The sequence below is a fragment of the Rhinatrema bivittatum genome, chromosome 3, assembly GCF_901001135.1.
Source record: "Rhinatrema bivittatum chromosome 3, aRhiBiv1.1, whole genome shotgun sequence".
NCBI lineage: Eukaryota > Metazoa > Chordata > Amphibia > Gymnophiona > Rhinatrematidae > Rhinatrema > Rhinatrema bivittatum.
Window position 1 is genome coordinate 382350116 of NC_042617.1, and position 12773 is coordinate 382362888.

A 12773-nucleotide genomic window follows, 5' to 3' on the forward strand; every position below is an offset into this window, starting at 1 on the left:
GTATGGAAAAAGTGTCTGTGCTCCAGCCTACACATCTTTAATGGCAGACCTTCAACTGGATGAACAGGAAATGTTTGGGTCTATTACCTTATCATTAGATGCCAGAGGACAAAACAGCAAAGCAACCCATGCCTGTGCTGGCAAAGAGCCAAAGCTGCCAGCATAAGACAGCTATAGTCAGTGCACGTTGTAGATGGTTTGTGACCTGCTCAGTGTGAATAGTGGATATCTGACCAAGATAGAAAGAACTGCTGATCCAAAGCATGTTGTAACAAGCTGCTGACAAATACTAGATTTCCAAGAAGCCTGTAAGTTTCAGAAAGGGCATTCATCTCAGCAGTCAGGTCTATGTGCAAGGTTTTATTTAAAGAACAATTAAAAAGCATTTACTAATTAACATTTTAGTAGGGCGTGTGGTTCCAGCTCTATGCATCTGTGATGTGCGAGAGTCTGGGGTTTGTAAATAAATTAGAATTTTGCTACTGTATGTTAGCTATGAAGTGATTTACTTTACCACAGCAGCCCTAATGAAGGAGAGAAATGTATCAAACAGAAAATATGATACACATTAAAATAATTAAATTTCCTTTTTTAATTTGTAAGGAAAAGGCACATTTCCATAAAATGATTATAAGGACAATTTATATATGCCCTGCACCTGTGAGCAAAAAAATATTGATAGCATGGTTGTAATCACAAAAAATGAGAGAGAAGTATGTATAAGGGAGTTGTACTATGGTCATGAACAGAACCATGGTCTCACCACAAGGAGTGGCTCAACCTTGCACTCTTCTTTTACCTTTCCAAAGCATTGAGTTATCTTAAGTACTTTCACCAAAACAACAAGAACAAGCAAAGGTTAAACTCCATGGGATGGCAAATAGAATACTCACAGTACTACGCAGCTTTTCAAGCAGCAGATTTAACTGAGTCTGAAATACAAGGGAAAAAAAATTAAGCCCCTGTTAAATAGTCCCTTGGAATTATTAATAAAATGTATAGTGAAGTGACACTGGAAAGTTAGCAAATGGCTGCTGTACTCTCTTTCCCTACCAAACAATAGCAAGAAAGACTTTCTATACCAAATACTGTCTCCATAAAAGCATTTTTAGACTGTATCAGGCAAAACTATTTGCAGGATTCCAATTACATCTCTTACTGCAATGGGAAAATTTCAGCTTGAAATCTATTCTTACTGTTTGTAAAGGGAAACCCTGAAATGTTGCTACCTGTATTTCAGATACCTGAGAGGTTAACACCATACCCATTAATGCAAGATGAAAAATATTTATTTTTTTAATTAAAAAAATGTTTAAGGATTGTGGGCATCTGAAATTTAAAGGGCCTATTTTCCAAAGAGAGTTTTGTCATTCACACAGGTTGAGAGAAATCTCATTTAAATAAAGGTATTTGGCCAAAAGAATACAAACATGCTTACTACCCTTTTCTCGAGTACATTCGAAATTTAATATTCCTTAGAGACAATTTTTTTGCACTTCTCCAAGTGCACCACTTTATTCAAAGTGTGGTATATGGAAATACAGTATTCATCCCTCAGTTTCAGACGAGAACGGATAAAAGAAATAACATTTCAGTATGGTACAAATGTGGTTTCTGTAATTTAGACTGAAAAGATCTTGGAATCAAATTGTAGACTGTAGACTGAAAATACAGGGACAACAGTTTCAATAGATGAATTAATGTGATTCTTCACGCAAGCACATAAAATCCTTAAAAATACATGATTTAGAAAGGTGATTTTCAAAGGGATTTACCTGCATAAACCTTGCCTTATGCACGTAAATCAGCTTTAAAACTTATCCGAGGAGTTGAATGGGGAAAAGTATACCGATACATGATGACGCACTTCCTTTTCCCCACACTCATGGCAGATATTCCAGGTGGCAGAGTTGCAACATGGAACAAACTGATATGCAGTTTCAATTTTTCAAAGTATGCACGGAAATGTACATACAGAAAATTACACTTGCTTTGAGGCAGGTATAAATTCCTGCACACGTGTATGCAGGTACCGGGGGACACCCGCTAATTTTCAAAGAAGACTTATGCATACAAGTCTGCTTTTAAAATTCAGGCTAAAGTCTGCAGGTTATTTGTACCCAATGTCTTTAGCCATATACAGCTGCTGAAAATGACCATTTAAGAGATGCAACTGAAAATTCAATATATGGCTTACTTTGGTACAAGTAAACTCTAAAAGATAGGGAGGGCAATTTTATAATTCTACGTTTTGGGGTAAAGTCTGCATGTATCTTTGATGTGCAGACTTTACCCCAAATTTTCACAACAAACTTATGTGCATAATTTTACTTTGAAAATACATGACCAGCTGGCCTAGAAAGTACAAAAATTAACCTGCAGAAAGTTACATCTGTTCTATCAAGGACCTAACTTGTGCGGGTTAACTTACTTGCATACTCTGTAAAATACAAAAGTATGCAAATAAGTCCCAACTCTGTCCTAGGTAACACCTCTGTCCTAGATAACACCTCTCCCCAGAAAAGCATGTGCAAAACAGAGCTTTGCATACAGTAAGCCCCGGGCTATTTTATAACAGCCATTACCGCACATAAAACTGTGTTGTGTGTGCAAATGGCTTTGAAAATCAGGCCCAAAATGTGTTAAAGGGACTTTCAATCACTTTTTCCCCACTGTGATAAAACCAAATAATTGCAGGAAAAGTTCTCTGTTTTTGAGCCATATTAATTAAAAAAAAAAAAGCTCCTTGAGATAGTGTTAAAGCATTGTTAGGATTTCATTTGGAAGGATATAAAGTTGGATATATATGCAAAGCAGTTTTTTGGCTATGTTCACTGCAAAGAAAAGCATATTGATTCAATGAGAAGAAGACAAATCTGTACATCAAGATTTGTGGAAAAAGATGATGGAAATTCTCCAAATGATAAATGATTGGATAATAACTAGATTTCTCTTAAATTAAGAAAGTACGAGGACATTTTATTGGCAGTTTATCTACAAAGGCAAAAATAAAAAAATTGCTAAATTTCAATAGATTTACAAATAAAAGTTCTGAAGCACAACTGAATATAATGGAATAGATTTATGAAAGAGATTGAATATAGGTTTGTTGTGAATTTGAGAATGTCTGACTGAAGGGGAAATAATATAAAATGGGATGAATTGAAGATGACTTCTATAGAATGCACAGTGGTATTCCAAAGGAAAAAATATTCTGGGGATTATTTTGTAACAGCCCATCCCTTAATTTATAGGCAGGTGCCACTTGCACAAAAAAAACTCCCAAAAAAAAAAACCCATCAACAAAAACTTTATTGAGAATTTGATCAGACCCCAGTAGGCCACTACCAGACATATAGTGAATTCACTAATACATTTAAAGGAACTTAGACACATTCCTACTCCCATAGCAACCTAAAACTTAACTAGGAACTGATCAAAATTGAGATGAAGGCAGCAGTCCAGCAGCAAGAGGGGGGCTTCCCAGTCTTTTGCATCGAGTGTCACATGTATGATTTTTTACCCACCGGTGAGAAGTTGTACATGTGCATGCGATGCAAAGAGCTCCTGGCTCTCAGAGAACGAGTCCGATCTCTGGAGGCTAGAGTGGCAGACCTGGAGGAGCTGAGGGAGACAGAGAGGTATATAGATGAGACCTTCAGGGACATAGTAGTCCAGTCCCAACTTCAGACTGACAGCCCTGGTGCTGCCTTGGAGGAAGAAGGTCTCATAATGGGAGAGCACCAACCAGGTGTAGCAGGAAAGGATCCTGTAGCAAGGACCTGCTCTCTAGGTGATGCATTGTCCTTTCGCACTGAGGATATCTCCCCAAGGCCTACTGCCCAGGAGGGAAGGGTTAGGTCGGCCGTCATAGTTGGTGATTCGATTATTAGGAATGTAGATAGCTGGGTGGCGGGTTGGCGTGAGGATCGCCTGGTAACATGCCTACCTGGTGCGAAGGTGGCGGACCTCACGCGTCACCTAGATAGAATTTTAGACAGTGCTGGGGAGGAGCCGGCTGTCGTGGTACACGTGGGCACCAACGACATAGGAAAATGTGGGAGGGAGGTTCTGGAAGCCAAATTTAGGCTCTTAGGTAGAAAGATTAAATCCAGAACCTCCAGGGTAGCATTCTCTGAAATGCTCCCTGTTCCACGCGCAGGTCACCAGAGGCAGGCAGAGCTCCGGAGTCTCAATGCGTGGATGAGACGATGGTGCAAGGAAGAGGGATTCAGTTTTGTTAGGAACTGGGGAACCTTTTGGGGAAGGGGGAGTCTCTTCCGAAGGGATGGGCTCCACCTTAACCAGGGTGGAACCAGACTGCTGGCGCTAACCTTTAAAAAGGAGATAGAGCAGCTTTTAAACTAGAACAAAGGGGAAAGCCGACAGTCGCTCAGCAGCGCATGGTTCGGAGAGATGTATCTTTAAAGGATACTAATGATGCATTAGAATTAGGGCATCCCAACAGTGAGGTTCCAATAATTAGAAAAGTAGTCCAAGTGCCTGTAACTAAAAACTCACCTGAGCTAAAAAATTCTAACTTATCCCTATCAATTAAAAAGCAGAATAAAAATACAAACAAAAAACAAACTTTGAAATGTTTGTATGCTAATGCCAGAAGTCTAAGACGTAAGATGGGAGAATTAGAATGTATAGCAGTAAATGATGACATAGACTTAATTGGCATCTCAGAGACATGGTGGAAAGAGGATAACCAATGGGACAGTGCTATACCGGGGTACAAATAATATCGCAATGACAGAGAGGAGCAGTCGGGAGGAGGTGTGGCGCTTTATGTCCGGGATGGCATAGAGTCCAACAGGATAAACATCCTGCATGAGACTAAATACAAAATTGAATCTTTATGGGTAGAAATCCCTTGTGTATCAGGGAAGACTACAGTGATAGGGGTATACTACCGTCCACCTGGTCAAGATGGTGAGATGGACAGTGAAATGCTAAGAGAAATTAGGGAAGCTAACCAAATTGGTAGTGCAGTAATAATGGGAGACTTCAATTACCCCAATATAGACTGGGTAAATGTATCATCGGGTCACGCTAGAGAGATAACGTTCCTGGATGGAATAAATGATAGCTTTATGGAGCAATTGGTTCAGGAACCGACGAGAGAGGGAGCAATTTTAGATCTAATTCTCAGTGGAGCACAGGACTTGGTGAGAGAGGTAACGGTGGTGGGGCCGCTTGGCAATAGTGATCATAATATGATCAAATTTGATTTAATGACTGGAAAAGGAACAGTGTGCAAATCCAAGGCTCTCGTGCTAAACTTTCAAAAGGGAAACTTTGATAAAATGAGAAAAATTGTTAGAAAAAAACTGAAAGGAGCAGCTACAAAAGTAAAAAATGTCCAAGAGGCGTGGTCATTGTTAAAAAATACCATTCTAGAAGCACAGTCCAGATGTATTCCACACATTAAGAAAGGTGGAAAGAAGGCAAAACGATTACCGGCATGGTTAAAAGGGGAGGTGAAAGAAGCTATTTTAGCCAAAAGATCTTCATTCAAAAATTGGAAGAAGGATCCAACAGAAGAAAATAGGATAAAGCATAAACATTGGCAAGTTAAATGTAAGACATTGATAAGACAGGCTAAGAGAGAATTTGAAAAGAAGTTGGCTGTAGAGGCAAAAACTCACAGTAAAAACTTTTTTAAATATATCCGAAGCAGAAAGCCTGTGAGGGAGTCAGTTGGACCGTTAGATGATCGAGGGGTTAAAGGGGCACTTAGAGAAGATAAGGCCATCGCGGAAAGATTAAATGATTTCTTTGCTTCGGTGTTTACTGAAGAGGATGTTGGGGAGGTACCCGTAATGGAGAAGGTTTTCATGGGTAATGATTCAGATGGACTGAATCAAATCACGGTGAACCTAGAAGATGTGCTAGGCCTGATTGACAAACTGAAGAGTAGTAAATCACCTGGACCGGATGGTATACACCCCAGAGTTCTGAAGGAACTAAAAAATGAAATTTCAGACCTATTAGTAAAAATTTGTAACTTATCATTAAAATCATCCATTGTACCTGAAGACTGGAGGATAGCAAATGTAACCCCAATATTTAAAAAGGGCTCCAGGGGCGATCCGGGAAACTACAGACCGGTTAGCCTGACTTCAGTGCCAGGAAAAATAGTGGAAAGTGTTCTAAACATCAAAATCACAGAACATATAGAAAGACATGGTTTAATAGAACAAAGTCAGCATGGCTTTACCCAGGGCAAGTCTTGCCTCACAAATCTGCTTCACTTTTTTGAAGGAGTTAATAAACATGTGGATAAAGGTGAACCGGTAGATATAGTATACTTGGATTTTCAGAAGGCGTTTGACAAAGTTCCTCATGAGAGGCTTCTAGGAAAAGTAAAAAGTCATGGGATAGGTGGCGATGTCCTTTCGTGGATTGCAAACTGGCTAAAAGACAGGAAACAGAGAGTAGGATTAAATGGGCAATTTTCTCAGTGGAAGGGAGTGGACAGTGGAGTGCCTCAGGGATCTGTATTGGGACCCTTACTGTTCAATATATTTATAAATGATCTGGAAAGAAATACGACGAGTGAGATAATCAAATTTGCAGATGACACAAAATTGTTCAGAGTAGTTAAATTACAAGCAGATTGTGATAAATTGCAGGAAGACCTTGTGAGACTGGAAAATTGGGCATCCAAATGGCAGATGAAATTTAATGTGGATAAGTGCAAGGTGATGCATATAGGGAAAAATAACCCATGCTATAATTACACGATGTTGGGTTCCATATTAGGTGCTACAACCCAAGAAAGAGATCTAGGTGTCATAGTGGATAACACATTGAAATCGTCGGTTCAGTGTGCTGCGGCAGTCAAAAAAGCAAACAGAATGTTGGGAATTATTAGAAAAGGAATGATGAATAAAACGGAAAATGTCATAATGCCTCTGTATCGCTCCATGGTGAGACTGCACCTTGAATACTGTGTACAATTCTGGTCGCCGCATCTCAAAAAAGATATAATTGCGATGGAGAAGGTACAGAGAAGGGCTACCAAAATGATAAGGGGAATGGAACGGCTCCCCTATGAGGAAAGACTAAAGAGGTTAGGACTTTTCAGCTTGGAGAAGAGACGACTGAGGGGGGATATGATAGAGGTGTTTAAAATCATGAGAGGTCTAGAACGGGTAGATGTGAATCGGTTATTTACTCTTTCGGATAGTAGAAAGACTAGGGGACACTCCATGAAGTTAGCATGGGGCACATTTAAAACTAATCGGAGAAAGTTCTTTTTTACTCAACGCACAATTAAACTCTGGAATTTGTTGCCAGAGAATGTGGTTCGTGCAGTAAGTATAGCTGTGTTTAAAAAAGGATTGGATAAGTTCTTGGAGGAGAAGTCCATTACCTGCTATTAAGTTCACTTAGAGAATAGCCACTGCCATTAGCAATGGTTACATGGAATAGACTTAGTTTTTGGGTACTTGCCAGGTTCTTATGGCCTGGATTGGCCACTGTTGGAAACAGGATGCTGGGCTTGATGGACCCTTGGTCTGACCCAGTATGGCATTTTCTTATGTTCTTATGTTGGCAATTGTAGAAATTGTAAATGCCTATTTTTGAAAATGCAAAAGTATGTGCCTAAGGACAGATGCCTCTCCAACCTCACCCCCCGGGGACACTCCACTCAGTCAAGGTATACTTAAGCCGAAATTTTCAAAGTCTGGCGCATGCAAAAACGAGTGGATACACCCATGGCTGGGCCATGCGTGCGCCAAGTGCATTTTAAAAACAGCCCAGCCATGCGCATATCTCCCGATGCATACAGAAGTGCCAGGCTTGGTGAAAGGCGCGGGCCGAGGGTGGAGCAGGGGCCAAACGAGACAGTGGCCATTAGGCCCAGTCCCGGGGAAGCACACTCATGCAGCCACCTGCGTGCGGAACTTACTGCTACTTGAAGGAGCACGGACTAGGAGGGAACTGGGAAAGGCCTACTCACATTGCCGCGCGTACTTTTTTAAAATACCCGCCTTGTGCACATGAGACGCTACCCGCGACGAGGCGCATGTTACAAAATCACCGCGTCCATGTGCACTCCTGGGAACCGTACGCACATGGATGCATGCGCGCTTCTTTGAAAATCTACCCCCTAGCGCATACAGGACACATGCAAGTAAGTTTGAAGTTTACCCAGGGAAATAGGTAATCATAAATTCAAAAGTTAACCCACAAAAAAATCAAAAGCCTTGTGGATCAACAGAAGAAATATTCCATTAAAGTTTGTTCCTCAAAAGTTAGGGATAGATATATCCCTGAAGGAATTAGTGTCTTCTCTGGGAATCAAGACTGACCTGAAACTGTCTATGTATGACCCAACAGATTTCCTCCCCGAAACAATTCTTCGATTGATACCTCTCTTAAATACACATGATTTCCAGACATTAGTGCATTCATTTGTTCTCTCTAGACTTGATTACTATAATGTATCGTATTTAGAATGTCCCTGGTACTACAGAATGCAGTGACTAAACATATATTCAGGTTAAAAAACAAACATGTCACAGTTTCAAGTTAACGAATTATACTGGCTTCCTATTTTGTGCAGGAGTAAATCTGAAATACTTTACCTTATTTTTAAAATGTTACATGTGTGTCAGCTGCAATACTTGGCTAATCTTTGGTCGTTGTCAACAGACTACTATGTTTGTCTCAGAAAGTTTGTCACATATCAGGCTTAAATGTAAAAAGCATTCCACTTTTTCTTACCAAGCCACATTTTATGGAATGCTATGCCATCTGAGATCCGGTTAGAAGACAATTATTTGAAATTTAGGAAAAAAGTGAAGTTGTGGATTTTTAAACAACCAATTTTAATGAGGAAAATGAGTACTATTCCATTTTTTAGCATCCCTGCTATATTTTTATTATACGTTGCATTTTGTCTATGTGCAGTTAATGTCATTTTAATGTTTGTTTTTATTGTTAATTGTCACGTACTCATAACTTTATATTTCAGCATTGTAAACCAGTTTGATTCATATGGAAACAAGATATATCAAGGTTAAATAAACTAAACTATAAATTGGTTCACAAATGCACAATTCAAAATCCAAAGCTCAACAGCAGGAGTGCACTCTCTTCTCAGATTAAAAGGACTTCTCGGCATAATTCTCTTACTTTGCTCAATTAACATATACCAGCTCACTAATGGCCCGATTTTAAAAGGCCCACATATACCGGGAGATATGCATGTGGCTGGGCCATGCGTGCACCGCGGGCATTTTCAAAGGCCATTAGGCGCTGACCCGCTGAAGTGCACACCAGGATCAGACCAGCACATGCAACCTGCTGCTGCCCGGCAGGGCGGGTAAGTATCAAACAAAAAAAAAAAAGGTGGAGGGGTTTTAGGGGCCGGGGCGGATAGAGGAAAAGGGAGGCAGGTTAACTAGGGGGTGGACTGAGAGGAAACTGGGGAAAGGGCCTATCGCGTCACAGTGCGCTTCTTATAAAATCCCCCCCCCCTTCACGCGTGAGTCGGCACTCACACGCACATGCGCGCGCCAATGTAAAATCAGGCGCATGTGTGAATGGGTAACAGATTTTATAACATGCGCGCATCAGTATGAGCATGTTACAAAATAAGCGCAGCCATGTGCGCACTCCGGGAACCGCGTGCAGTTTTTAAAATTGACCTTTAAGGGGATAATTTTGTACTACCTTATATAAAAACTAGATGGCAAATATGCACAGAAGTAACACTAGTTTTCAAAGGGAAAGTATGCATTGATGGATTTAGGATTTTGATGCCACTAGTCATTATTGGAGTTGATGGCCAACCCCCCACCAGAGGGCGAACAACAGGGGAAAATGAGGACGACAGAGGATGAGGGAGGGGGAGTGAAAAAGAGAGGAATGGGGCATGGGAAGAACAGAGAGAGAGAGAGAGAGGATCAAGAACGGGAAAAATGAGGGAAGGGGCAGGAGTGACTAAGAAGGGGCAAACCACAAATTTGGGATGGGAGAAAAGAAAAAATAGGGAGGGAAAAAGGTTCTGGGATTGAGGAAGGGGAGGAAGAAGTAAGAGGGGGATTAGAAAATGGAGGATCAGGGATTGAGAATGGATTCTATGATCTGGGGAGAAAAATAACATGAAAAATTTTAGGATCTAGGGGATAGAATCCAAGATGAAGGGAGAGAGGTTTCAAATTCTTGAGGTGAGGGGGGAGTGGATGAGGGAGGTACCCCTACCCTGCTTCCCATCTCCTCTCTTACCTCCCACCCAATCTGGCACATACACATATATACCCAGCACTTATCCCTTCTCTCGCACACACAAAAACAAATCCTGTCTCTCGTTCCCCTTTCTCACACAGGCAGGTACGCACTCTCCAATTGATTCCCTCACCTCCCAATGATCCTCCTTCTCGGCCCCTCCTCACCTCTCTAAAATAATTCTCCTTTGTTCTATCAGCCCCTCTTTACTCCCAGTTGATCCCCTTCTCATCCCCTCCAATGATCTCCCTTAGGCTCTCCTCTACTTCCAATACATTCCCTCCTCTCCACTCCCTAACCATTCACAGAGTTCCCCCCCTCCTCTTATCCCCAGTTCATACCTCGGTCATTGCAGTTGATCCCCACCAGCAGGAGGAGGAGGAGAGCAATTGCAGCAATAGGACACAAATGTGCCGTAATAGGGAGCAGAGCAGTTTTTTCTTTGCTCTGTTCTGTTCAGTTCAGCCTCTCTGCTCTGTGCTTTCCTTACACACTGCCTGGAAAGGGAAGGAATGGAATGGAACAGGATGCACAGCGTTGCTCCCTGCTAAGTGAAATTCAGCACAGCTGGGAGGTAGCAATTCACCTGCCCCTTCCCCTCAAAGCTTCCCCCCCCCCCCCAAGGCACAGGCCTAATGAGCTTATTGGAAAATTTAGACCAGAAAGTAAGCGCATATGCATGCCTTCTGTTTTGAAAATTATCCCGCCAAAGCTACCCACACACAATTACTCCTGCTAAAATGTGTGCAGAAACTTTTGGGGGAAAATGCAAAAGCATGCACATAAATGCAAACCATGCCTAACCCTGCTCCAAGAATGCGTAAACATAACATACATGTATACGTTTACCCGGATATCAGGCAGGCTATTTTGTAAAAGGTCATTTCTGTATAGTTAAAACAGTATTTTTCATGCAAAGTCCCTTTGAAAATTACCCTCTACATGATGATTCATTAATTGGTTATTCTTGGAACACTGAAAGATAAATGCATGCTGGCATGTTACAGTACTAAGATATAAGTTTTACATATAATCAAGCCGAAAATTTAGTAAGGAAAAAAAACATTTTCTTTATCAGTTTATATTTTAAAAGTCATATCACTAGTGTTTTCAAACAATCAATGTGCTTATTTCTTGGCTTGCTGGCCTTCTGTTGCTCTTATTCCTAGGTCATTTATTTCAGGGCTGAGCAAACTAGGGGGTGGGACACTCCCCCCCCCCCCTTCCAAAGGGGCCTGAACAATCCTGAAGTGGGGAAGGACTGGCAGCCTAATCAAAGAAGAAAAAAAAATGACTATGCTGTCGAGTCTCTGTGCTGTGAAAGCACTGCAAGCTCAGGAGGGAAGTAACTGCCAGAGCATAGTGACCTCACTGTACGCATGCCATAGCCCAGTCATGTGTCTCTTTCGGTGGGCCAGGGACTGGAGCCGCGCTTCTGCTGTGATGGGCCTGGAAGGGCCGCTTACTCTGTGGCAGAACTGGACATTGGAGCAGCCTCTGCAGTATTCCACTATCAAGTAAGGTCTGCTATACTCTGGCCTCTGCTGCTGGATCCCTACCCAGGAAGAAAGATCACAGTTATTGCCCCCTGGGGGAAAAGAAGTGGAGAGGTAGGGGAGGGGAATGGGCAAAGAGACCAGAGAGAATATGGTGGGAACAGGAGAATAAAGACAAAAAAGCATGTGGTTAAAACAAGAAAAACGTTTAATAAGCAAATCAAAAGATGAAAAACCAAAGAAGATGAGTAAACTAAGAAAAATTAAAAAAACTATATTGAAAAATTAGTGAAAACAGTATTAAAAAAAAAAAAAAAAAAGGAAGAGTTGGGCATGATAGAATGGAGTTTTTCTCCGCTCCTAAAAAAATTGGGTTGGCACCTAATGTTGTGAAACACTTTACAACCCTTATCATTGTGTGTGTGTCTGTGTTTGGCTGTTGTGTTTTGGATTGTGCGTTTGGTCTATGTCTTTTTATGTGATGTGGTCTACCTGCCTGTCTCAGTGTATGGGGTGTGCTGTATCTATACCTATGTTGTGTCTGTCTTCTGTCTGGGGGGAGCAGTATTCTGTAGGTGTGGTATGTCTGTATTTCATTGGGTTTCTGTGGGGTGGGGTGTCTGTCTCTCTGTGTCTGTCTCGATATGGAGTATGTCTGTCTCTTGGGTCTCTGTCTTTTTTGCTCTCTGCCTGTCTGGATATGAGATATCTGTTTCTCTCTCTGTGACTGTCTGCATACCAGGTATCTGCCTCTCTGTACCCACGTGCGTGTGTGTATGTGTGAGTTTATTCCTTTCAGCAACTTGAAAGGGGCCATGGCTCAAAATACTTGCTCACTCTTGATCTATTCATACACATGTTTTGCTTTTTAGGGGGGGTGGAAAAAGTGGTGTATGAATATGAATAATCTGATTTCCCAAGATTACTCTGTAGCTTCATGCTATACTCATGCTTTAGACATCCCACATTTCTAGGAGGCGATTTATGGTGGTAAACAACATGGTTGTTTACTACTTTACTGCTCTTAGA

At 41.3% G+C, this 12773-nt stretch overlaps 1 protein-coding gene across 7 annotated transcripts in view; it reads right to left on the minus strand.

Annotated features, from left to right (window-relative positions):
* MYO6 (myosin VI) overlaps positions 1–12773 on the minus strand; it is a 527529-nt gene that overhangs the window by 228899 nt on the left and 285857 nt on the right. For all 7 annotated transcript variants that reach the window (XM_029595584.1, XM_029595582.1, XM_029595583.1 and 4 more), the window contains exon 19: positions 894–932. In XM_029595584.1, the coding sequence (XP_029451444.1) occupies positions 894–932 (39 nt within the window). The remainder of the gene's footprint in view (positions 1–893; positions 933–12773) is intronic.